This window comes from Rhododendron vialii, chromosome 9a, assembly GCF_030253575.1.
Source record: "Rhododendron vialii isolate Sample 1 chromosome 9a, ASM3025357v1".
Taxonomy (NCBI): domain Eukaryota; kingdom Viridiplantae; phylum Streptophyta; class Magnoliopsida; order Ericales; family Ericaceae; genus Rhododendron; species Rhododendron vialii.
Window position 1 is genome coordinate 38,263,067 of NC_080565.1, and position 26,782 is coordinate 38,289,848.

Here is a 26,782-nt window from a genome sequence, read left to right on the forward strand (position 1 = left end):
GTTGCCTGAATAACGTGTGTCAGTTAGAATAACGTGATTAAATTCTATTTGTATTTGTTTTGGATTAGAATACACATCGCGATAATTCGAATGTCTCTCAATTAATGGTTTCGAATCCTACCGATACAAAACTAATACTAGTAATTCTTGCCCATTGATTGTCGATATTCTTGAATTGTCCCGTTTAGTCCAAAACAAGGGCTGAAGTTACTCCGATACGAGAAAAAAATCGAAAAATTAGCTCGTCGGATCCGTTACCACACGCGCCTTGAGAGAAGCGTGGGGAAGTAAATCGGTTGAAGATTCTCTGTTTTTTGGAGATTCAACCAATTCTCCGCCACAACGAAACCCTGTATATAAACCCCCCCAACCCCCTTCCCCCTGTTTTCCTCTTTTTCCGCATTCAAAACCTATACATACACGCTTATATCTATATCCCCCCTCCCCTCGTTCTCTGCAATTTCTAGGGCTTGGGTTTCCTTTGCCGCTCTTCTTCGGTTGCAAAAAGGTGACATCCTCTCTCTCTCTCTCTCTCTCTCTCTCTTTTGTCCTTAGCGTTTTCGCTCGTGCTTACAAAGATTATTTATTTGTGGATTTTTTGTTGATTAATGAATCGTTTCTATGTTTAAGGTTTTGGATCTGCATTTCGTATACCTGTTGCCATTGATCTCTCTCGCAAACAATGTTGCCGAGAACATTATTTTTTGAGAAAAATGTTTATTCTTTTAATGTTTTTTTTTTTTAAACGTTTGTCCTTGGATTTGACTTTTTGATTAATCGTCTATTTGGTTTGTCATCAACACTTTTTCCCCATCAAAATTGTGAATTTTTTTTTCTTTAAAAGCTTAATTTGACATGGAACGGTTCCATGGTGTTTCATCGTTATTACTGCTTAAACTCTTTTTTTTTTTTTTTGATCCCTCTTATTCGGAAAGCCTATTTTGACAATTGTTGATGAAAAAATTGAGTGCTCCAATCCAGATTCATTTAAAACATTTCATCAAATTCTTTGAAATACTCCAAAATTATTACCAAAAGCTTTTCCCACCAAATTTGGCGAAATCTTGGTCTTTTCAATTGATGAAAGTTCCTCCCTTCAATTGATATCAATTTGATGAAAAGTTTAGTCGTAGTTGTGCTCTTTACAATTTGATATTTGGTGTATTCTGAGTTTTGTGACTAGGAAGGAATATTTTACGAAACTATTAAAAATTATGCCACATTAGAAAATCATTTGTTGGTACCATCGTGATTACCTGTCAATGACCTCATTGGAATATGTTGATGTGGTCTGGTCGTTGTTTTACTATTCTATACCTGTTAGCCTTTTTTTATAATGCATGGTTTGTCGGTGAATATGCTAAGATTATGTCAATGAGCATTAGTTGTTTACAAGTCCCAATCGCTTTCTCACTCTTCTGTTTGGAAACTGGTGAAAGAAAGAGAAAAGAAGGGAAAATGATTAAGAAGGAAAAAGTAAGAAAGTTGAGAGAAAAATTTACTATTTGATGTTCTCTACTTTTTCATGTTTCCTCTCTTTTTCCACCACAAACCAAACAAAAGAAGGAACTTTTTTTTAAAATTTTTCTCTTCTTTTCTCTTTTGTTCCGCAAGTTCCAAACACACCTCGTGGAGCTTTCAAACATATCGCTTTTGTTCCTAAAATTGGCAAAAGGCATGGTGAAAAAAATGGCGAAGTTGTGCTTTTTGATGTCACAGTTTAGTTTTTGTTGTCTATATGAATCCCCTTCTCACATAAAGGTTACGCTCTTGTGTGGGTTGCAACAAGTTTTGAGATAGCAACAAAAGTTGGGTCCATATGTTTAGCTTTCCAATGCCTTTCTATACTAGTCTATCGTATGTGGTTGCATATGCTGTGATTTGCTCTGCGCCATTTGCGTTGGAAAGCTTTACTTCATGCAACTTTTTAAGACAAGAAAGATTTGAATACAACTAGTCGAAAAAAATGAGTACTGTTTATCACCCCTTCCCCAACCCAAGGGAAAAAAAATGATGTGAGGTCTGTATTACATTGTCTATTTCTTCGTCACAACATCAGTGTACCTTGCTCAATGATCCTTAATCCTAAGTAAGTCTACACTGTATTTTAAAATCCCCCAACATTGTTGTGGCGTTCGTGAAGCTTTTGGGGATGAGTTTAACCCAGATGTAACTGATGTAAATGCGTAGTGTATAGCTATGTGTTATTTGGGACCTTCATGCACAAATGTCCTCTTAAAAGGATTCAGATTTGGGTAATCAGACTGTGGGATGAAATCTTTTGGAGCTGATTTACAGTCAAATGGCAGACCTCAGTCACCTGACCAATAGATGAAGCTGATGATGATGTATTTCCATTCATTAATATACGAAGTACTTTAACTGTTCTTCTATTGAGAATAGATGGCGGGTCAGGGGGACTTTTGTCAATATTAATAAGTCAACCTCTTTTACCACGAGTTTACGTTATAAACAGAGGACTAGACCACGAAAAGCAAGGAGTGTGTGATATATATATGTCATGAAAAGTGGAAACATGTTCTTTCTCATCTTCTGTAAAAGATATTAATGATTTTGGCCTATTTATACATTAGAAGATGCTATAAGATTACCTAACCAGTGGTGCCAGAAGGCAAGCCCGAGTTCCAAGTTTATTTGCTTTATCCTGGTAAACAAACTTGTTTGTCAATAAATTTGAGATATACTCCAATTAAGTATTCGTTTGCAATTTATAGATATTTTTAGTTCATCAATATCTGTATATTATGTTACCTTCTGATTGGTTTTCTTCTGCAAATAATTGTTCTCGTGAGGATTCTGGTTTCTGTGGTAACTCTTTCCAGTCACCTATGCTTTGTTGTTTAGTTGATCTCAACTCTCATGTCGTGGTATCTGTGCTAAATATAGCCTTATGCTACTGCATGTTTTTGAACCACAATTTCACTTTGTGACAACTATTTCGATATGCTTTTCAATTCTCATATACCTTGAGGCTTCAAGCAGAAATTCTCTGTTGCATCTGGAAGCTGCCCCATTACTTGTGTATTCTTTATTGGCAGATAGCACACCGTTGTCTTCTTTTGTCGTACATTTGTGGCTCCTGAGATGAAGATTTACATGCAAGACCAATGGTGTTTTGTCTGACAACTTTCCCAGCTCAAGAGATCGTTATTGTCTCTCATTTTGACATCTATGTTCATTAGATTTCAGGAGGCTACCACCAGTGTCAAGAAAACTTGGAAGAAGTGGTTCTATATTGACAAGAGGGTTGGATAAAAGGCATTTTTGGGTTCTTTTTCTGACATTGGGGTTTGCGAAACAATTACTTTGTTTTTCCTTTCACCAAGGGCTAATCATTACCTAGTATTTGAGTCGCTCTCTTGCTTAACAAACCTGGACATGGGGGACCGGAAATCAAGTGATAGTGCTCCTGTTCTCACTGACCCTGCACCCATGAACAAGTCAAGATTAGGCCTCCATTCTAGTCTACATTCACCCCAGGGTGTAGTTTTCTCTTCAGGACTCTTCTTGACTGGCTCAAAGAAAAAAACAGTTGCTCTCGATGATGTCCGTACCAATTCTTGGCTGGATGCCATGAAATCCTCATCTCCCACTCATAGGAAGTTAGCAAAAGATTCTGGGACTGAACTCATACCAACCGGTGCTGATGTTGCTTACCACAATTGGATGGTAAATTTCCCCCTTCTTTTAGGCAAAAGTCAGGTTTTGTTTGGGTGAAGCCGTGAAGCATTAGACAGTTTATTTGACCTCCACTTTTGGTTGTGCAGCTCAAGTATCCCTCAGCACTTGCTTCTTTTGAGCAAATAACTAATCATGCCAAGGGAAAGAGACTAGCACTGTTTCTGGACTATGACGGGACTCTTTCCCCTATTGTGGACAACCCAGACTGTGCCTTCATGTCTTTAGCTGTGAGAATCCTAACGCATAGATGTTGGCATCAATTTTTTTTCCTCCATCAGTCCATTAAATTCTTATTGATGCTTCATCACTGTCTTAGATGCGTGCTGCAGTCAGGAATGTAGCAAAATGTTTCCCAACGGCCATAATTAGTGGGAGAAGCCGCGACAAGGTACTTGTAGTATTTATATTAAGAAAAGTGTCTTGCTGACGATCACCTTATGTATGTTGGTTAAGGCGAGAATAAAGCCAAAGCAATTAGAATAAAAAATTTACCACTTCATGTGTTTTCGCACATTTTCAAATACTTTTGTACACTTCTCATGGCGTTCTATATACTTTTGAAACATACATCGAGGCTATTCACCGACCTATAGGCAGTCGTTACTAGAATTTTCCTTTACTGACCTTAGTTTCAGTTTGACTGCCTCTCTAGCCCTAATATGGTTTTATATTCTGCTACTCTGTTGACTCTTTGCTTGGGCTGACACTTGATCCAATAACACCACTTTATTCAGGTGTACGAGTTTGTAGGGTTAACAAACCTCTATTATGCTGGTAGTCATGGAATGGACATAATGGGCCCTGTTCGCCCAGCGTCTAGTGATCAACCACACTGTACTAGGTCCACTGACAAGCAGGTAATTGGCCTATGTCCACCAATCCTATTTGCATATCGCTTCCAATTCGTTTGTCTCTCTTCAGATGGTTGTTGACTTTGTTTTATGATTTTATTCGTTGAGTACATAGGGTAAGGAAGTTAACTTGTTCCAGCCTGCCAGTCAGTTTTTACCCATGATCGATGAGGTTGGTAAAATTTCTTAATGAACTAAATTTTGAGACTTACATTTGCAATTTTTCTCTGTAATAGAAAATGATTTCATTTGTCTATTCTTGAGCAGGTTTTTAAATCCCTTATCGATACTACTAAAGAAATTAAAGGAGCAAAAGTGGAGAACAATAAATTTTGTGTCTCCGTGCACTATCGCAATGTGGATGAGAAGGTAGGGGTGGTTCTCGCAAGCTATTTCAAAAGCATTTTATTTCAACTAACTGCAGATCCTCTGTTTTTTTTAACATCTCTCGAATTATTTCAGTGTTGGACGAAAATTGCAGAATCTGTCGACGGAATTCTGAAGGACTACCCTCGTCTGCGATTGACACATGGCCGGAAGGTTTCTTGCAATGCCAATTTGCTTAGAAATCCAAATTTGAAGTTTGTTAGTTGCAGTCCCTTAATTCTGTTCTCTGTTGCAATTTTTTAGGTTTTAGAGGTCCGGCCTGTGCTTGATTGGAACAAGGGTAAAGCTGTTGAGTTCTTACTTGAATCGCTTGGTAAATTTCTGATTTTTTCTACAGCTTTGAACAATTACAATCATTGACGGTTGTAAATTCCACTATTTCCGTAAATTCAAAAAACTTCTATTGGTGTAGGCTTAAGCGATTGCGATGATGTGCTCCCAATTTATGTTGGAGATGACCGGACCGATGAAGATGCATTTAAGGTAAATTCTGGACTAACCCCTGAAGGATACATATGTTTTCATTGGCTCTTGAACCTTTAAAGAATCTACCTAATTGGCTTGTTACAGGTTTTGAGAGAGGGAAACCGTGGTTATGGCATCTTGGTCTCTTCCGCGCCTAAGGAAAGTCATGCCTTTTACTCTCTCAGAGACCCATCAGAGGTACTACTTAAAACTTTTTCTCTGCAACTCAATATAGATTCTGTTTTGCTCTGTAGGGGAGAAAGTAGCATGTTGTTATCACTACTCCAATTGCTGCTATTTTCAGACTTCAGAAAACAAGATTGATAATCTCTAAAAAGAGCAAACTGAATTCAAAAAATGAGGAAATTGGCCTCTTTTAAAGAGAGTAAAGTTTACAAGAGAGAAAAAAAATGAGAAGCAGCACCCATGCATGTTTCTAGTGCCGGCCCTGACATTTGGGTTGTCCAAGCCCAATCTCAAGCTTGGTTGCCCGCTTATTATTAAGTCATAAAAAATTAATAAAAAATACAAGGCAAAAAAATCAAGGTCACAATGTGCTTTTAGTTTGAATTCTATGAAAAAATTAAAATTAAAATGAAATTTGGGTTATAATGCTTTATGATTTAGCATGATTTGATTCAAAAAAAATTGATGGGTTTCTATTTATTTTATCTTTCATTTATTAATTTTATTTTCATCATTGCTCTATATTTAATGATAAATTGAAAAAAGAAATATTATGGACCAACTTGAAAAAATACAAACTTGACTTAAAAAATGGTTAATGTTTTTATTGAAGTTTTTTTTAAATTTGTGATTTCTGTGTATACATTATATACATATATGCATGTATATTTTTCTTATTTGCATACATCACAATGTGAATGAGAATGTGAGTAGTTGTTTTTTTTCTTTTTTTTGGAGGAGTTTTCCATGCCGTTAAGGTTCTTATTTTCCGTTTTACGAGACATGTCATTCTCTCACAATACATTCAAAAAATAAATACTTATTTTAGTGAGTGGAACACACCCTAATTATTGATGTAGAAGAAGTATCTCCCAAAATAAAAAATTGACATGAACAACAAATGCCCTTTCACTTCTGGACAAATAAAAAAGAGAGAGCGAAAAGTGGGTGCACTGTAGTCAATGGAGAGAGAGAGAGAGAGAGAGAGAGAGAGAGAGAGAGAGAGAGAGGTTTTAAAGGAAAAGACCGAAAAAATGAAATTTCAGTGTTGGGCACAGGAATTGAACCTGGGTGCACCTAAATATGAGGGAACTACACAGGAATTGAACTTGGGCGCACCTAAATATGAGGGAACTTAGGTATGCCCAGCTAACCAATAAACCAGCACAATCCTTCATGTTGTGTTTGTGTCCAAATAAAAATATATACGTGTTTATATTTACATGGAATTTTTTTTTTGGGGGTTGCCCTAGCTTGGGGGGTTGCCCAAGCCGATGGGCTTGCGGGGCTTACCTTGGGGCCGGCCCTGCATGTTTCTAATGTGGATGAAGATTGTTTAATTATTGCAGGATTCTGTTTAGATTGATGATTTGTTGTTAAAGAAGAAAATCGCATCACAACTGCTTATATCGCATTCTCGCAATAAAGAGACTCACATTTAAGTTTATTGACTTACTATCAAAAATGAAAATACACCCAGGCATGCATGTTTCTGAAAAATGTAAAAGCACTGTTAAGTCTGTTTTGGGTGGTATTATTCTTGTTCAAGACCATGCAATGCTAGAGACACGGATATTAAGACAGATCCGAATATAGATGTGTTCAGAACCGTCCGATGCACGTGGATCCTTCATGTAATGGCTCCAGATACACCTGTGACATTTGTGTCCTAAGCATTTTCCTTTCTATTGTCCTCGGTTCTGATTGCATTTATACATTTGTGCAGGTCATGGAGTTTCTCAAGTCACTGGTTACATGGAAGAAGTCAAGTCCACTATAGAAATTCTACAGAGAAGAGAAGTCTGATATAACAAATACCACTTAGGAACTAATTCCCAGTAGAAAGATATATTTTTCTGAGTTTTTTTGCATAATCAGAAAAGGGTATCAAAGCAAAAGCGGGCCGATCATTTTTTGTTTGAAGGTTCCCTTTTTTTTTGGAAAGCCTTAAGAAATTGTCTTCAGTTATCAGCTCAAGTACATCCTCAATAGTCAATACCATTTCGGATCAATTATTTATTTTGTATTGTCATCCCTAGATTTAGTTGCTAAGATCAAATATGGAAATACGCGTATTTGTTCGTTTTTTATTTATATGCAAATTAATACTGTAGCAAAGTTCTTCTCCCATGCTGTGATAACGGTGTCCTTATTTTGTGTCGTGTAAAGTTTGGGTTGTATGCTGTTAAATTGATGGTTGATCTTTCATGGCCCAACTCCGGCCCTGTATCTTCAACTTTTCTACCGGAAAACTCTTTACTAGGAGTACAAAATAGAAGATTGCCGATAGGAAGAAATTTTAGTTTTGTTGCAAGGTTTTTCGTCAAGAGAACACATATAAGAAAATAGATTTTTATTTATTTATTTACTTTACCTCGCTTCACTTCCCCGGAATTTATTCCCATGCAACGATTCAGACAACGGAACAGAGCTTTCATAATTTTTCCATATATGCAGAAATAAGTGAATTCATTTTTGTTGGGTATGTTAACTGTTAAGGTAATCTGGGGAAAAATTGGGCTAGGTCAACCACTATTATGATAGTAAGATACACTTTTAAGGATCACATCTGTTTAGTAGGATACGTTTGGGCAAATGTTTTAGCCAGAAGAGTGTAGACGTTTCTGTTCATTCAGAGATAGATGCCAACCTTCTACTGTTCTACCCACTGACCTGGAGGAACAAATGATTCAAATGAATTCTCTCTTTAGATTTTCATTTGTAAATGTGCTCCATGTAGCTATAGGTTGTGTTTGGATTCTGAACTTAAAGAAGAATTTAAACAGAGAATTTTACTCGAAAACTTATAAAATAGAAGGCTCAGATTTTGTTTGACGTTTAATATGGATTTCATTTCATTTCATTTCGTTTTGATAATAGTAATCTCTTCCATATTCACAATTCGAATAGATGGATACGAGTTTATGCTCCGTTAATTGTTTATGATCAAAATTATGCTTGGTTTGGATACTGAATTTGTCTTGGAAGTAATTTGCACAGGTAACTGAACATATTTTTTTGATTCTTTTTTACTACTCCCTCTGTCTCAAAATATTTGTCCGGTTCGCAAAACGAAAACTCAAAAATAATGCATTTCTCTCAAGAAAAAAATTCAAATTCTTTTTATAAATTTAAAGAACTCATCGATATCTAGTGAATTGTTGAAAAAAATTGAAGTTTTTTTAGAAAAAATTGTAATATTATTTTTACATTCTCGTTTTGCGAACCGAACAAATATTATGGGGCGAAGGAAATAATATTTTGCGTTTAAAAAACTCCAACATCCCATGAAGCTTTGGCACACAACTGGCGAGCCAGAACGATAACCCCAATCAATGACCTGTTCGATCGAACTCAGACACGATCTCCAAATTTGTGGCTCCAATCAAAAGTGCATGCAATTATTTTTAATCAGACAAGAGCTACCATAACTTATTTTGCAGTTCCTATGATTTATGAGTAATTGCCGTGAGACACGTGGGAACGATACCAATAATGGTCCCAAAATTATTGTACAAAAAATTGATTGGATGATTGAATGAGAGGGTAGATGACACATCATGTGGCACGATCCTCATGGTAATTATTGTTTGATTCTCCATGATTGCCTCGGGATGCGTCCCGGATTTGGTTGGGTGGGTATGAGAGAGTTAATAAGTGTTCGTCTTTCATGAAGTCGCACGATCGAATCCCATGAAAGTTAAACATTTCAAACCTTGAGATTCTTGGATGATTTGTTCGATCATTAACTATAAGTTCCGAAATTAGTTGTAATGTGCGTAAATTTATCCGGACATCTAATTACGAAAAAAAGAGGCCTATTTTTCAATGAAATCAATTTCCATTTTCACGTGGACACGATGGAGGGATAAGGTAATCCTTTTATTGCTGATTCAGCTTAAGGGGACGTGGCAAGGGCCCACGGGCACGTGGAAATAGTATCAAATTCCACCTCCAAAATTACTCAGGTTTTGGAATTTCGATTGTTTAGTTTTGCAGCTTTTGCTTTGAGTTATGCAATGTAATTGAACCTCAATGAGGCCGGTATTTTCTTCCCTTTTTTTTTTCTTCAATTGATTGATATAAGAGATTATATTTACATCACATATGAATTACAAAATATAAACTTGAAATACTGCAGAGAGTTCACGAAACAATCAATTTCAACAACTCAACCAATACAAGAAATAAACTCATTATATGGTAGAAGCAAAGAAAGAAATGTTGGAGATATGTCTTGAATTCAAGATGTTCGAAGAAAGATGCAAAATTTAGTGCGCTTAGCAAGAAAGGAAAATCAACTTTCAGCCACTTTGGTCCAGTGCAGGTCTGGTGTGGCGAGTTCTGTGGATGTGTGGTAACTTGCAGCTTTGGTCGTCCGAAGCTAGTCTGGTTTGGTCCGGACTAGAGAGGCTGGTTATGTGCGCGGTTGCACGTGTTTAAGTGGTTTTTGACCTAATTTTTTTGTACTTTCTTATAAATAGGAGTCTTGGGGGCTACTAAGGTTATGATATTTTGTTCAAGGGCTTAGATATTAGAAAAATTGGTTCATCTTATTGGGTTCCACATAGAGTTTGTGTCTAGATATCTATTGGGTGTCTCAAGTAGAGTTACGGATATAGCCGGCTTTTTGTTTCTCCCCCCGTTTATAGTGACTCCTCTCGCTCTTCTCCCCGTAAAATACGTTCTTACTTTGTGCTTGAGCGGAACCACGTACGTAAATCTTGTGTTTTGTTTTATCGCTTGTTGATTTATTGTATTCTCAATTTCGTTTTCGGCATAACAAGAAAGACAAAGGCCCTCCTAAGAAAGAACACCCACATGCAAGCAGGTGGAGAGATTCAAACTCCTGACATTCCTGGCCAACCGCGTAAGGTCCAATTGGTCGACCAGAGGTATTTGGCTGTTTGTTTGCTTCCCTTTCTGACATGTTGATCATATACGAGGTTTGCTTGATTCAAACAAAGCCATGTGGCATCGTAGTTGCTTCGTAATTTGTTTGTTTGTTTGACCTTTGAAAGATGAATTAATTTCTAGATAGACTAAAGGGTCATGAGTCCACCATTCTGATCCGATCTGTACACCTAAGCTACCTAACATAATTACTTTCGTCGTTTCCAAATAATAAATGAAGAAGACCCCAAAACACTTCTCACATTAGACTCTACCATGAAGGGGACTCAGCTCAATCATATATCTCTATAATTCTATTTCTTGTAATAGTTTTGGATTTTTTTTTACTATTACTCTGTTTTCAGGCTAATTTACGCAAACCTCGACTAATTTTGAAGGCCTCGACGAATCAATGATGCAAATGATAGCCAGTATGACATCAGGTGCAAAATGGTGCGCATCCAATCCATCATGGATTGGTTAGGTTGGCAATGTGTATCTCTCATATTGTAATGGTAGACTTGAGAGAGACTTCCTGAGAATTGATACTCTATCTAGTCTACCTTCTTCCCTCACATTTCCTTTCTTGTACCGACGTAGAAGGAAGGGGACTACTCACTCAATAATATCTCTATAATTCTATTTTTGGTATAGTTTTGGATATTTTTATTTACTCTGTTTCCAGAACAGTAAACGCTTTCCTAAAAGGATATTATTGATCTAACATTTAATTTATAGTATATTCGTGTAAACGAGTCGAATTAGTAGATCAGCAAATGAAGATTTAGATAACGCGCGTCTTTAATTTGTGTGTGATTATTTTAACGAAATAAAAGTACTAATCATTGTCGTAAGTTTCAGATAAACTTGAATAATGGTCAAAACGTGAGCAAACTGGATAAATGAAAAATGGGGAGGAACCGAGTTCTCTAAAGGATATATAGGGGGTGTTTGGGAGCTTACTTTTTGACTTTTCATTTTTAATTTTTTGACTTTTTAAATTATGGTCACAATGTATTTTGAATCTGATAAATTGTTTGGGAGATATATGCAGAATACATTTGGAAACAGGAGTAGTATTTGGTAGATGAATGATAAAAATGAATTATGAGTTGGCATTTTACCGTGCTGCCCTTGATTTTTAATTGTATTGTATTAAAAGAATGTAATAATGTTTTTACTCATTTATACAAATTTTTTTATTATGAAATAATTTTTTGAAGTCGGGACTTGCTTGAGCGTTGAAAGTCTATGGAGTTATGCCAACACATCTGAACTAAATTTTGCTTTTGAAGGTGTAAGGAATGAAAGTATATGTGAGGATATAAGTGGCAATTACCAGATTTGAGTGAGGGTATTTTAGTAATTGAAGACAGAATGTGAAAAGCTCAAAATGTGAAAAGGACCTCCTGGGCGCTTTTTAGCTTCTGCCCACTAAAGCAAAAAACGGTGAACTCATTCTGACAAAATGAATTTTAGAATAAATGAACCAAACAACCATAATGGGATAATGCAAAAATGAGGGAACCAAACACCCCTATAGCTTCATACTTATTTATACACCCACATTCACAAGGATGTGGGCTCGACACACACTACATACATCCAGTGTGCATGCGTGGAGCTAGCCCATACCCTTGTAAGTGTGTACTTGGGTGTGTAAATAAGTGTAGTTGTGGAATGATTGTTTTGAGAAATGGTTACAAACACTCGCTTTCGTCTCTGAAATCATTATCTTATAAGAGGAGCGATGCTATGGGCGCACAACAAAAAATGCACAAGTTTGAACAAAATTTTTGTCCAAATACATGGGTCCCATACGATAGACGTGGAGCTCACACATATCAAATAAGTTCTGGATAGATTTGTGTCAAATTCTGTACACATTTATGTGTGTCCATGGCATTTTGGAATGAGCCGCTCTACTGGTACTGACTTGTAAAGTACCAATGGGGGTACCGACGGCGTGTCCGTCATGGATAATATAGACCATTCATTAACTTTAACATAATTTTCGAGTATCCATGAAAAAAATAGCTCGATTAAATATGTATAAATGGTTTACCCAATCTTTCAACTTTTTATTCAGAGTTTAGGATCCTAAATTTTAAATCAAAACTTAGAAATTGGATCAACCACATACTTACACTTATCCTATTGAGCTAATTTTTTTTGTTTCAATTGAGTTGATTTTTTGCAGGGCTACTCGAAAAATTATTTTAAAATAAATGAACGGTTCAGATTATTCGTGTAGGACCCAAAAGTGGACCCCACACGAAGTGGCGACTACAGGATTATTATTTCATGTGGTCCAAAATTTCCTCAAACTTGAATTACAATCAACCAACGTCTAAAATTGTTACTTAATTATAGCTCAATCAAATTTTTAAAGTTTTCTTCAAACAATTACATTCTAAATTACCTCTTGACCAGCAAAAAAATAAACTCTCAAATAATATGCTAAATGATTAAATAGGTCTAAAATGGAGTAAATCGGAATGCGAGATCGATCTCGATATAGCTTTACATACTCCTATAGTGTAGTAATTTTTAACCCAAAAAATCTCTCCAATTTCAATTTTTCTCATCCCCACTTGAAAAAATGAATTTAGTTTTCCATGCCTTGTCAATTCAAAATCTAATTTTTCTTTATACAAATAGTTTTAAGGTGAATGAAACTTTCTTGCTTCTTTCTAAAAGAAGATGCGTATTGTTCCCTCTTCAGATTTTAGATTTGAAACCTTCTGAGTTAGTTCATACAAAGCATTGCCCTAGCTTTAATTGGACTCCATACTAGTTTACGGTGAATTGAGTCTCTAGTAATCAATTGATGTGTGCGTAAACTGACACAGATATCTTTAAAGAGAGAAAAATTGTGTATTGCTTTAACGGAAAAATTACCTAGTACTTTGGAGTATGCACACCAGGGTGCATAGGGTCATAAACAATTTGTCATGGGTTCATAGCTTGACCAATACCTGTGTCCTCACATATTCCATTCTTTTCTTCTCCCATTCATGAGGGTCTTTTTTACATAATGTACTATAGCAATAATAGTACTCCCTCCGTTCTATTTTTATTGTTTATTTTTGTTTTTCGTGTCGTTCTTTCAACGCTTATATCTCTCAATCTATAATGTTTTTCATAATTTTGAAAACTTTGTATTATAGATCTAATCGAGAACTATCAAACAAGATACATATTACATATTTTTGGAGATTCATATTGGAAGATATAAGCGTTGAAAGAACGGCACGAAAAATGAAAATGGACTATAAAAATGGGACGGAAGGAGTAACATTTTAATTTCTTTTTTTTTTGGTCAAACGGAAATTCATTTTAATTTCTTCCCACACGCTATCGTTTCTCTCACTAGTTTCCTTAGAGCGTCGACCACTGCCCACACTCGATCGGTACTCTCCTCGTGCTCACACGCTGTCGGTACTTTCCTCGTCGGTACCTCTAGCATTTTGGTTTTGGAATACATAACCCTAAGGTGCCAACTGTCCTCCCTCGACACGTCTTCTAGCTCTAGATCTCTCTCTCTCTCTCTTTCTTTATCCAATCATTCTAAAACCATAAATACTTATATAAATTCACTCATATTTATATTGGGGTTCACACACGCTACACCTTCAGTGTATGTGGGATCCACTAAAAGATGTAAGTGTATGTGTGAAGTGTTTGTGGTTATATAATTATTTGTTGTAGTTTTATCTTTCTCTCTCTGGTTTTATTTCCAACCAAGCTGGACAACCGCCCCCATAATCAGACCGACTCTCCACCTCATCACCTCTCTCTCTAAGATCTCTATATAAGGAGAGAGAGAGCATCTTAGTAACTCCACCACATTACTCCATCCTAAATCCTACTATACCCTCCCAGGAAAAAATCCCTACAAAAATGCTCACCCCCAATGATCTCGAAAATGCCACTCCATACACTCCGCTGCCGGACTCCGCCGCTTCCTCGGCGGATCGCCACCGACCCATCAAGGCTCTCGCCGGGATATTCCTTTCCCTGCTTTTTCTATCACTTCTAATCGTCTTGATTTTTAACCAAGACCCACAACCCTCCCCTGATAAAGTCATGAACGAAAATGATCAGCCAACGTCTTCTCCTCTGATCCCAATGTCGTCCGAAAAGTTAATTCTGCAGTCGAGAAGGATGGCGCAGGCGCAGGGGGTGTCGTTGAAGACATTCCGGGACTTCTCCGGCGAACATGACTCGGTGTATCCTTGGAGCAACGCCATGTTGGCTTGGCAAAGAACTGCTTTCCATTTCCAACCAGAAAAAAACTGGATGAATGGTACGTTACAAACAGCATTTTTCTTTTTTCCTTTTTCCTTTCTACCCTTTTCATTCCATTGTGTTCCATTTCCAAATAAATTATATGAATGCTTGTTGAATTTTTGTACTGAGCCTAACTTTAATTGTGGTATTTTCCATGGCTGCTGTTTGGGGAATTGGACTAATTTCTGCTTCAGATCCTAATGGTATCTCTCTCTCTCTCTCTCTCTCTCCGTGATTTCCTCTCTCACAGATCACGCAGTCGACAAAGTGTTAAGGGCTTTATCTCAACTTAAAAAATTGAATAATAAGCAGAAAAATGTTTCTTTCTTCGTAAAGAAAGTGCAATAAATCATTGTTACGAATATTATACTTTTCGGACATGTATAGACGCATGCGTCCATTCCTGTACGATTTGTTTGGATCCTACATATATCGTGCGGGGTCGAAGTGCATTAAATCATATACGTACACATTTGATTCGAGGTGCCCGCACACAGTACGCTATTCTTTATGAGATTAAATTCTTTTTACCGGCAGTGAAAATTCCACTTTTTCCCCACCATCTTTTCGGTTATATTGTGTATTTATTGTTGATTTGAACCGTTCATCTTATAGACCCCACAGAATAGTGTATCCATGCAAAAGATAAACTTGATCGGACATAGATAGGAATATCAAAAATTGAATTTTGCTTTGTAAAAATGGACAGTATGTTTATCTTTTTTATTATTGACAGAAATCAGATTGGTCATTTTATAAATCAAAATTCAAATTTTAACATATCTATCGACTTTCGAAACTGATTTTTTGCATGGCAATATTATACTGCGGGTTTTATAATATGAACGGTTCAAATTATAGTGGGGCTCATAATGGACGATGGTGAAAAAATAGAATTTTATACCGACTGTGGATAGAATTTATTCTATTTTTAATAAGTGATATCAATATAGTTGCAGAAAAATGCGTATCAAGGAAAAAAAAAAGTTGCACAAAAACGATTTGACGTAGCCGGGATAAGGATTCTGTTTTGGTTTTGAGCTAATTAGCGCAGTGAGTGAAGTGTGAATCCTTTTGAAACGGGAAATGATATTAGCACTCTAAAAATTTGATGTAGGCACTCCAAAATCAGTGCAACACCAAAGCCACTTTCCTTTATTTTTTGGAGTGTCTGCATCAATTTTTGGAGTGCCAATATCATTTCCCCTTTGAAAAAATTTAAATAAGACAACACTTTAAACAAATAATATAGTTGTCTTAGTAAATTTTTTGTTATTTTTCATCATAATTTTATACTTTTTAAATTGCTATATTCAAGAATGATTAATCCAAAAAATATACGAGTAACACAAATCTAACAAAAATTAAAAAAAGAAGAACAAAATGCATAAAACAAAAAAGAAAAATAAGTTTACAAGAATAGAGCCAAAAGTGTGTGAGAGGTTGGTTCTGGCACTAATATTGATGCTAGAAAATAAAAGTAGTCCTAATAATCTCTTTTACCAGATCCATTGGGTGATTATGGAGAAAATTTTCACGGGTGGGCTCGGGCCATGTGATGCCGAACACGCATCTCAGCCGTTCAAACGTGTTTTGAACGGTCCAGATTTGTTTGGGCTTGAAGGAATGTTTTGGTAATTTTACACTATAAAATTACCCAAATAGATTTGGGTCATCCAAAACACGTTTGGATGAGGTGTTTCGGTAATTTTACACTAAAAAATTATCTAAAAAGATCTGAATCGTCCAAAACACTTTTGGATGATGAAATCGTGCTCGGCACGACGTGGCTCGTGCCCACCCGGCACTGGAAAACTTCTCGTGATTATGAGGGTAACGTTAAATTGTACGTAGTACTTAATTTCAGAGCACAGGTGTGTGGCTGGCAATTCCTAGAGATGCCACAAATAGTGGGGACAGGGCCAACTAGATTGGACTGACGTAGGGGACTTCCTGTATCATTGGATCGATCAGGTTAATAATTACAGTAGTATATTGGGAATATTGTTCTGTCCACCAAACCTACCACATGTGCGTTTCACATTTAATAAGATAATATCGTGTACGTGGTCGGGGTTACAGATATACTAAAAGAAATTGGAGTACTAATCATGATTAGCTATCCTTTCAAAAAAAAAAAATCATGATTAGCTTAGTTTATTCATAAATTAAAATGCACGGCATGGGGAATTTTCTAGAGTGATTATTATGGTTACATTATCATGGCATCCGCACAAGTTTGTAATAATTTTAAAAGAGCGTTAGGCTGGATATTATTCGAGAAATACCTACCGAATAACTTGTCGCACACACATAGGGTTGTCAACCAATTGAGTCATTCACGAGCAATTACGGAATGTTCTGCTCGAGCATTCGTTGCACTGTGTACGTAGTCTCACACCCCTATACCTAAATAATGCACCTCTAAATGCGCTATTACTAGCTTACTTATGGTCCATGTCTCCAGTTTTTAATCATGTGCCCAATGTTTTCAATTCTTCTGGCAGGTCCATTATTTTACAAGGGGTGGTACCACATTTTCTACCAGTACAACCCGGAATCCGCGGTTTGGGGCAACATCGCATGGGGCCACGCAGTTTCGGAAGACATGATCCATTGGCTCCACCTTCCCTCCGCCATGGTACCCGATAACTGGTTCGACGCTAATGGTGTTTGGACCGGGTCTGCTACGATCCTACCCGATGGCCAAATCGTAATGCTTTACACCGGGTCCACCGACAAAAAAATGCAGGTCAATCGCGACTCTAGAAAAATTTCTAGTGATAGTATCATTCAAAAACCTCTACTCACTAAGTTTACTCATAAAAGTGCTTGTTTTTTGCTCAATTCAAATTTCTTCAAGGTGGATTGAATATAAAGCGGCTAAAATACTATTTTGATCATCAAATGATAAATCAAAATTGTCCCCAAGATCCTCAATTTGGTAGAAAAGGTATTTCTTATTCTTAGGAATTTCAAATATACTAAGTGGTCTGGTGCAGGTGCAAAACCTTGCGTATCCTGCCAACCTATCCGATCCGCTCCTGCTAGACTGGGTCAAGTACTCTGGTAACCCAGTTTTGGTTCCCCCGCTCGGTATTCGTCCGAAAGATTTTAGGGACCCTACCACCGCATGGGTCAACCGAGATGGAAAATGGCGGGTTGCTATCGGGTCAAAGGTTAATTCCACGGGTATTACCCTTGTTTACGAAACCACCAATTTTACTAGTTTTGAATTATTGGAGGGTGTTATGCATGCCGTTCATGGTACGGCTATGTGGGAGTGTGTGGACTTTTACCCGGTTTCAACAAGTGACGCAAATGGGCTGGACACGTCGTTCAATGGGCCGGGTATTAAGCATGTCCTAAAGGCAAGCTTGGATGATAAGAAGAAGGATTATTATGCAATTGGGACATATGATCCTGTAAATAACACGTGGACGCCCGATAACCCGGAAATGGATGTGGGTATCGGGTTGCGGGTGGATTATGGGGTGTACTATGCATCGAAGACGTTTTATGACCAGAATAAGCAGAGGAGGATCTCGTGGAGTTGGATCGGAGAAACTGATAATGAAAGTGATGACCTTTTGAAGGGTTGGGCATCAGTTCAGGTATATATCCCCTCATCTATCATAAACCGTGTCAATTACATTCACTTCAATGTTTGTAAAAAAGATCTGAAAAGTGTTCAAATTGAAAGTGTTGGACTAGGGTATATGTATGGCTCAGTACAATACCAAATTTGAATCCATACCATATGGTAGTACTTGTTTTCGGGTACTTTTCGCCTTTCGGAATATGGGTTAGTTGTATATTGTGTTTTGCAATAGCCACATATGCTTCGTTTGGATGCAGTTTTTACCGTTTTTAAAAGAATTTTAAAGACAAATTTTGAACTAGCATTCTATTTATATACTTCTTTGTTTCTGTTTTAGCGAGAGTGAAAAATTAAAAGTTAGTGCCCAGATCAAACGAGGTCTAATCAATTTGCACCAGTTGCTAGGGAATTCATGCTAACACTCATGACTCATGAATGGAGCATCTATCGGTGACTGATTTGGTTCCTGTTGTGCTTGTGCACAGACCATTCCAAGGACGGTAGTGTTTGACAAGAAGACCGGAAGCAACATACTTCAATGGCCAGCGGAAGAAGTGGAGAGTTTGCGATTGAACGTTACTGAATTCCATGGAGTGGAGCTTGGTCCGGGATCAGTCGTGCCACTGAACATAAGCTCGGCTACACAGGTCTCTAGCTATTACATTTCTAGTACTTTTTACTTGCTTGTCGAATAATTATTGTAACAGAAATGTTAATGTAGTAAGCTTACGAGGACTTGTTTTGTCAATGTTGACAGTTGGACATCGTCGCTACATTTGAAGTAGACAAGGCGGCGCTGGAGGCGACAACTGAAGCCGATGTTGGTCACACATGCAGCACCACCGGTGGTGCTGCATCGAGAGGTGCTTTGGGACCTTTCGGGCTGCTGGTTCTCGCTGATGAATCGTTGTCCGAGTTAACGCCTGTCTATTTCTACATTTCTAAGGACATTGACGGCAGTTACAAGACCTTCTTCTGTTCCGATGAGATGAGGTTTGTCTTTTCCTTTGCCTAAACGATGTTCCTTCGCCTAAACAAAAGCCTAATATTCCTCAATTTGGAGATATATCGTTGAAATACGCCTGATCAAACGAAGAAAAAAACGTTGAAATATTGCAGGTCATCAAAGGCTTCATCAGTTAACAAGAGGGTGCATGGTGGCACGGTCCCTGTGCTCGAGGGCGAAAAATTCTCTATGCGATTATTGGTACGTTGGAATATCTCATTTCTCACTCTGCTTCAAACTACTGTTATTACATTTTTTGCGCAATGGATGTAATTGAATTGGTGGAAAAATCAATCCAGGTGGATCATTCGATTGTGGAGAGCTTTGCTCAAGGAGGAAGAACAGTGATCACGTCTCGAATTTACCCGACGAGGGCCATCGATGGAGCAGCGCGAGTATTTCTGTTCAACAATGCCACCGGAACAAGTGTAACAGCATCTCTGAAGATATGGCAAATGGATTCAGCACACATTCACCAATTCTTGTTGGATCAGATGTAGTTCACTCTGGTCAATTCATCCCTTTTCCTTGTTTGGTTGTCTGGAAAATGGAAGAAAAAGGGGAGGAAAAAAAAAATCTGGAATTTCGCAGCAACCAAAAATCCCATTTTTTTGGGCATGTCCAAAGGCAATATGTAATTAATTGTAGATCATTTGAACAGTGAGTATTGGAATGTTGATAGTTTTCGATCTCCATTCATAGTTTTCGATCTCCATTCATGTATGCCTTCGCCCGATCTCTTATTTCTATCCCACCTGAAACGGAATTACTAGTTATTTGAGTTTCCCTAAACTAAATGGACTAAAAAAGTCCATATTTTCATAGATTTCTAGGTATGTCGTTCTCCTCACATGCATTAACCAAAATACCATTTGGAGAAAACAATTTGACTATTGCAAATTTGCAATTTGCCCTAAAACAAGAATTTTTATTGGAAACTCACTCTCTCTACAAAGATTGCTCATGTGCATCGAAATATGGATCAAGTGCAGTTGCATTTATTTGGTGGTCATCATTTATGCAACGGCGATTGATATGCGCGCCATTCTAAAACATTTATCTTATAGGGGTTCGGTCATACTTCATTTCTCCAAAAAAATAAAAGAAATTTAGAGTGAATCACCTTTTCCCATGTTGTAGAAATACTCATAGCATCGACCATGTTAACATATTAACAATGTACCGATACCTGTCACCATATGCAGTAAATAATACATGTATCGATAGGTATGTGATACTAACATCGATCACTGGAGTTTTTCTTCATCCTAAAATGGTCGAAAGTGATATGAATGAGATATATTTCCTCAAATTTATCAAGGACAACTCAACTAATGAATGTGCACGTAAATAAAAAGTAATTGCCTTGTCAAAAACTCACGGTCAAAGTTTTTGTCCATAATTCAAGATTTTGACAGGGAAATCATCTCCAAATGAATGACAATCAATATTGTTTCCTTCCTTGTGCTACAATTAAATTAAGGACTATTTTAGTGAAAATAATTAAGGAGGTTTTAAATATCCATCCTCAAATCTCATCTCTCGTAAGTATTCATCTGGCACTTTTTGAACAGTTATGTTTTCATCCTTTCAGATGGTGAATTACCTATATTACCCTTTTAATAAGATATTCATATGTATGTGTATATTTTCTTCCTAAATTAGTGAGATTATAGTAATTATATACCTAAAATTATGGGATGATTAATTTTCAATTTTTCAAATCCTTAGTGGATATTATATTCAAAACCATTCTCTCTTCTTAATTTCATGAATTTTCAAATCCTTAATTTTTGTGAATTTTAGTAAAACATGAATATATTGTGATTTATTTAAAAAATATTAATCGAAAAAACATGAAAGCATGACTAAATTAATCAAAGAAACATAAAAAACATGAATACAACATGTTTTTAGTCGATCATAAAAAACATGAATAAATTAATCGACCATATTTTTCATGAATACGCCACGAAAAAAATTGAATACTGATGAGCAACCAAGATTGTATAATCTTGGTGCTCTGGTTCCCTATTTTTGTAACATTTTGATTACTTTAGTTATCTTTTGTATCTCATTTTGTACGTAAGGGTTTGTTTTGGTTGTCTCAGGTAATACGCGGTGCTAAGGCGGTTCTTAACGCCAAGGATCGTAGTCGGAAGTATCAAATGGTTTGGGGCAGTGAAGCAATGTTCCACAAAGCCCCGTCGGGTGATTAATCCAGTGCGAAGAGGCTGTCGGGCTGTCTGGGCCAAAGCAGAGCAAAATCTAAAGTTCTGCCTCCTATGAACCGGTACTGAGATTTGGCCTGTACCGGTTCATGCTGTCCAGAGTCTACGTTTTTCCAGCTTTTGAAGACCTATGAACCGGTACTGGGAATTGGCCAGTACCGGTTCATACTGCAGATTACAGCCACGTTTTTGCTGCTTTTTTTACTTTCTACTTTTGGAATATCTTCCACTTTTGGCTACTTTTGGGATATTTTCTTGGGATATTTTGTGAGAGAGAGACCACCTTGTATAAATAGGGTCTCTCTCTCTCTCTTCTTGATCATCTTGTCACTTTCCACTTTAAGTCTTTTATTTTTCTAGAACTCCATTAATGGCTTTCAAGCTTTTCTAGCTAAATTCTTCAAGAACTCCTCAAGGTATTTGTCGTTTAATGTTTTCTCGTTTATTAATGTTGTAGCCGCGGACTAGATCCTTTATAAAATCAACTTTATTTTCATTTCTATCGGTTTAAATTCATGTCTTATTTCTATGCTTTGGTTTTTGCTTTAAGTATGTGTGAGTAGTCGTTTGGCCAAGTCTTGGGATAATCTTTCCCGAGAACTTAGGTGGTTATTTGGTTTTCAAATATTAGGGCTTAAAAGCATGATTTACGGAATAGAAATTAACTTGCATTTTTGGTCCAAGCAAAGGGGTGTTAACTACTTGGTGAGGCGTTTGTCAAGCGGTCTTGGCAAGCGGCTCCCCGAGGGTTCGTGGCCTCCTATGTGTTCGATAAATTCGTCGAATAAGTTGGTTCGCCTCCGTTTAATCACATCTTTCATTAAATGTAGTTATAAAAGTTAAATTCTCCGGGCGAGAGCACGCGGTCGTGACTCTCGCCTGAGTTATAATCGAGAACCGGTAACCTCCTTTGTCAAGGGTTAGAAGATCCTTAGACTTGCCTCTTTTAAGTTAACTAAGCTTTTTCCTAGTCTTTTGCCCGGGCGATTTTCACCAATTCTAAGCAAAATCAAGTTGGCCGTCTTGAACGCCGCAGTCTACCTTTTAAACCTACAATCCAAACTAGCTATATTGCGAATTCCCTGTGGTACGATCCCGATCTTGCCGGTTTACTATGCTACCGACGACCTAGCCCTACGCTTGGGGTTTTTCTCAACCTTATTTAAAGGCGAGGTTCGGAGGCTAAGCATTTTTGGCGCCGTTGCCGGGGATTTCTCTATTTAGCTTATTTGGAGGATTGACAAACCATTGTAAGTATTCCATTTAATTTTCCTTTTATGTGTATTGAACTCAACTTAGCGAATACCTCTAACTGAGCCACCAATTCGACTTGAGGTTTAACGAAGCTAGTCGAGCATCAATTGTCTTTTTACTTTCTATTTATTATTGCTTATATAGCAGTGGTGGTGGCATAACCCCACAGAACTGTTTGAGAACAAGGCGGCGGCATAGCCCCTCTAGTCTGCTTTATTGGTCTGTGCAGGTTGTATGCTCAATATTTATCGTAGCCCCTTATCGAATCGGCTACATCGATCTGCATCTCGCGAGTTATCACCTTCATTAAGCCCAATGGCAGATCAACCGGCAGCGCGCACTTTGCGTGATTATTTAACGCCAGAAAGAGGTTCACATGTCTCCCCGATAGCCATTCCCACTTGCACTGCCGCTAATGCGTTCGCTTTTAAGCCAGAATACCATCGGGTTATACCAGAGTTTCAGGGGCGTGAATTGGAGGATCCCTATGCTCACATTCGGGAATTCGAGACTATCGTTAGCACCTTTGTGACCGGGCCGGGACAGCTAGATCAAGCTCGCTTGAAGTTATTTCCCTTCTCGCTCAAAGACAAGGCTAAGCAGTGGTTCCATTTTTGAAGCCCCGCTCTTTGCTGACATGGGGGGAAGTGCAAGATGTGTTCACCACGAAGTTCTTTCCGGTCAGCCGAACCAAGCTTCTCATGGATCAAATTCAGAATTTCAAACAAAAAGATGGGGAGGTCTTCTACAAGTATTGGGAGCGTTACAAGGATTTACTTGCCGCTGTCCCACACCACAATTTTCCCATGTATCTTGTGATTAACTATTTCTATTTGGGTTGTGATCGGGAGTCTAAGCAGCTTCTGGATACTATGGGGAGCGGTGACTTTATGGGAAAGGACCCCGACGCCGCTTGGAAATTCTTAGATGCTTTGGCCGAGAGAGCTCAAACTTGGCAATACATTGATCCGGGTGACCAAGCTGTGAGAAATCAAGGACCGGGAGGCTCCGGTAAGTTTTTGGTGAACGAGCATAACGGTCTTGAGACGCGGTTGGATGAGTTATCGTTAAAGTTGGACAAAATGAAGCTAGAGTCGGTCCAAGTGAAAGAAGTGAAAGAAGTGAAGGAGGTTCGCCAAGTGGAAGAAGTTTGTGTCATTTGTGAGACTACGGGTCATTTGACCGACAACTGTCATACCATCCCCACCCTCCGACATCACTATAATCAACTCCCCGAAGAAGTATGTGCTCTGAATCAACGTTGGGATCCATATTCCAATACTTACAATCCGGGGTTGAGGTCTAATCCGGCTTTCCGGTGGGGTAACCAGAATAAGGCCGGCTCGTCAACTTCTCAAGCCCCTCCTCCTCAGAATCAAACTTGGCGCCAACCTCAGTTTCAAGGTCCGCCACGGTTCCCTACGGTTCCATCTCAAGGACCTCCCGGATTCATACCGCCAAACCAGTTCCAAGGGCAAAACCAATTTTAGCATCAACCAGCACCGCCGCCACGATGTTCTTTGGAGGATACTTTGAATGCATTCTGTCAAATGCAAACGACCACCAATGAGCAAACTGCTCAGGCGATGAACGATATAAAGAATCAAGTGGGTAAATTAACAATGGCTATCGGTGTATTGCAACAAGAGAAAGGCAAACTACCTACCCAACCTCAACCCAACCCTCAAGGTCAACATTTTGCACAAAGCTCTTCGGTGATTCTCCCCGAGCAAGCGAAGGCCATAATCTCGTTGAGAAGTGGGAGGACGGTTGATAATGCCCAAGTGGAGCCGCCGGTCGCGCCAATCTTGCTACCTTTTCCGGCACCATTAAAGCCAACAACGCCAAATGGGGAATCTCCCAAGCCAGCTCTTACGGAGGAAGAGAAAGGAAAAGCCAAAGAGAGCGATATTCCGCCCGCTTTCACCGTTCCTGCTCCATATCCTAACCGACTAAAGTCGCCTGCCAAGCCAAATCTGAACAGTGATATCTATGAAGTTCTCAAGAAAGTGACGGTCAACCTTCCTTTGCTAGATGCTATTAAACAGATTCCATCGTACGCCAAATTTTTGAAGGAGTTGTGCACTCATAAACGGCAACTCCAAGTGCAGAAGAAGGTGTTCTTGACTAAACAAGTGAGCTCGCTCTTCCAGTCAACCCTTCCGCCCAAGTATACTGATCCGGGGTGTCCTACGATATCCATCACTATTGGGGGAAAGGTTGTTGAGAAAGCACTTCTTGATTTGGGCGCAAGCATGAACCTCCTGCCTTTCTCAGTGTATAAACAACTCGGGTTGGGGGAAATGAAGCCGACTCGGGTGACTTTACAGTTGGCGGATCGGAGTATTCGAGTTCCCAAAGGGATGGTCGAAGATGTTCTTGTTCAAGTTGACCAGTTCGTGTACCCAGTCGACTTCGTGGTTCTTGATACGTGCCCGGTGCCGGCGGCTCAATCATTCGTCCCAATTATTCTTGGCTGGCCGTTTTTAGCAACATCCGATGTTGTAATTCATTGTCGGGATGGCCGACTTAACATGAGTTTTGGTAACATGAAGATGCAAGTCAACATGTTCCATATCGGTAGCCAATTGGGCGATGACGAGGATGTGTGCGGAGTAAGCATGATCGATTCACTTGTTCAAGACCACGTCACTACGTTTATTTGCAACGATGAGTTGGAGTTGGCACTGACTTCCGCCGAGGCTGAGTTTCTTGACTCCCCTGATGTTGCTTACTTGTGCTCTTTGCTCGATGACGAGGCGGCGTGTGGTATAACCCCGTGGGTCCCAAAATTTGAGGAGCTACCTCCAATTGAGAAGCGCGCCGTTCCGTCTAGCGTGGAACCCTCAGTGCTCGAGTTGAAACCACTACCGGATACCCTGAAGTACGCCTATCTTGGTGAAGGCCAAACATATCCGGTGGTAATCTCCTCCGCCCTAACCGAACTTCAGGAATTTCAACTACTCTTTAAGTTAAGGAAGCATTCAAAGGCTATTGGGTGGTCCATAGCCGATATTAAAGGAATAGATGGATCTCTTTGCTCTCATCACATTTACATAGAGGATGATGTTAAGCCCTCTCGCTAGCCTCAACGACGATTAAACCCGATTATGAAGGATGTGGTGCGAACGGAAGTTCTTAAATTGTTGGATGTTGGCATTATTTACCCTATAGCGGATTCCAAGTGGGTGAGCCCGATACAAGTGGTACCCAAGAAGTCTGGGGTGACTGTGGTGAAAAATGACAAGGATGAGCTTATTCCAATGCGGGTTCAGACTGGTTGGCGGGTGTGCATTGATTATCGGAAGCTGAACGTCAGTACAAGAAAGGACCAGTTTCCCCTTCTCTTCATCGATCAGATTTTGGAGAGAGTGGCCGGGCACAAGTTTTACTGCTTCTTGGACGGGTACTCCGGTTATAATCAGATTGAGGTGGTCTTGGAAGATCAAGAGAAGACTACTTTCACGTGCCCATTCGGGACCTTTGCGTATCGTCGTATGCCGTTCGGGCTTTGCAACGCCCCTGGTACCTTCTCAAGGTGTATTATGGGCCTTTTCAGCGACATGGTGGAGAAAATTATGGAAGTGTTCATGGACGACTTCTCGGTTTTCGGTGACTCTTTTGAGACTTGCCTTGCCGACTTGGGGTTAGTGTTAGCACGGTGCGAGGAAAAGAACCTGGTGCTGAATTGGGAGAAATGTCATTTCATGGTGACCGAAGGCATTGTACTCGGCCATATTGTTTCTTCGAAAGGCATCGAAGTGGATCGGGCAAAAATTGATTTGATTGGGAATCTTCCGACTCCAAAGTGTTTGAAGGATATCCGATCTTTCCTGGGGCATGCCGGTTTTTATCGGCGTTTTATCAAAGACTTTAGTGCAATTGCCCGGCCTTTATGCCATTTGCTCGCCAA

General features: G+C 38.7%; 2 protein-coding genes and 1 long non-coding RNA gene across 10 annotated transcripts in view; 2 read left to right on the forward strand and 1 right to left on the reverse strand.

Moving 5' to 3' along the window:
* Positions 1–353: 353 nt before the first annotated feature.
* LOC131300045 (probable trehalose-phosphate phosphatase F) overlaps positions 354–26,782 on the forward strand; it is a 39,711-nt gene continuing 13,282 nt past the window's right edge. The window contains exons 1-12 of one of the 6 annotated variants that reach the window (XM_058325688.1): positions 354–508; positions 3,060–3,131; positions 3,204–3,690; positions 3,789–3,929; positions 4,019–4,090; positions 4,437–4,559; positions 4,669–4,725; positions 4,821–4,922; positions 5,016–5,093; positions 5,184–5,253; positions 5,353–5,423; positions 5,511–6,560. In XM_058325688.1, coding sequence (XP_058181671.1) covers positions 3,400–3,690; positions 3,789–3,929; positions 4,019–4,090; positions 4,437–4,559; positions 4,669–4,725; positions 4,821–4,922; positions 5,016–5,093; positions 5,184–5,253; positions 5,353–5,423; positions 5,511–5,729 — 1,224 coding nt within the window. In that variant the 5' untranslated portion in view covers positions 354–508; positions 3,060–3,131; positions 3,204–3,399 and the 3' untranslated portion in view covers positions 5,730–6,560. Of the gene's footprint in view, positions 509–3,059; positions 3,691–3,788; positions 3,930–4,018; positions 4,091–4,436; positions 4,560–4,668; positions 4,726–4,820; positions 4,923–5,015; positions 5,094–5,183; positions 5,254–5,352; positions 5,424–5,510; positions 6,561–7,317; positions 7,720–26,782 lie in introns of those variants that run through there. The other 5 variants (XM_058325690.1, XM_058325691.1, XM_058325686.1 and 2 more) reach the window with 5 other exon arrangements.
* Positions 14,231–20,077, forward strand: LOC131300043 (beta-fructofuranosidase, soluble isoenzyme I-like). 3 transcript variants are annotated; one of them, XM_058325681.1, is made up of 8 exons: positions 14,241–14,793; positions 14,972–14,980; positions 17,285–17,529; positions 17,780–18,391; positions 18,864–19,025; positions 19,136–19,371; positions 19,498–19,585; positions 19,684–20,077. In XM_058325681.1, the coding sequence occupies exons 1-8, from the start codon at positions 14,388–14,390 to the stop codon at positions 19,882–19,884; spliced, it is 1,959 nt and encodes a 652-aa protein (XP_058181664.1). In that variant the 5' UTR covers positions 14,241–14,387; the 3' UTR covers positions 19,885–20,077. The 3 variants fall into 3 exon arrangements, with proteins under 3 accessions (XP_058181665.1, XP_058181664.1, XP_058181666.1); XM_058325682.1 differs by lacking the exon at positions 14,972–14,980 and having other exon boundaries at positions 14,231–14,793; XM_058325683.1 differs by lacking the exons at positions 14,241–14,793; positions 14,972–14,980 and adding an exon at positions 16,985–17,162.
* The window catches only part of LOC131300048 (uncharacterized), a 61,286-nt gene continuing 54,187 nt past the window's right edge, over positions 19,684–26,782 (reverse strand). Inside the window, exon 2 of the long non-coding RNA XR_009190857.1 lies at positions 19,684–19,911. This is a non-coding gene — a long non-coding RNA (uncharacterized LOC131300048). The remainder of the gene's footprint in view (positions 19,912–26,782) is intronic.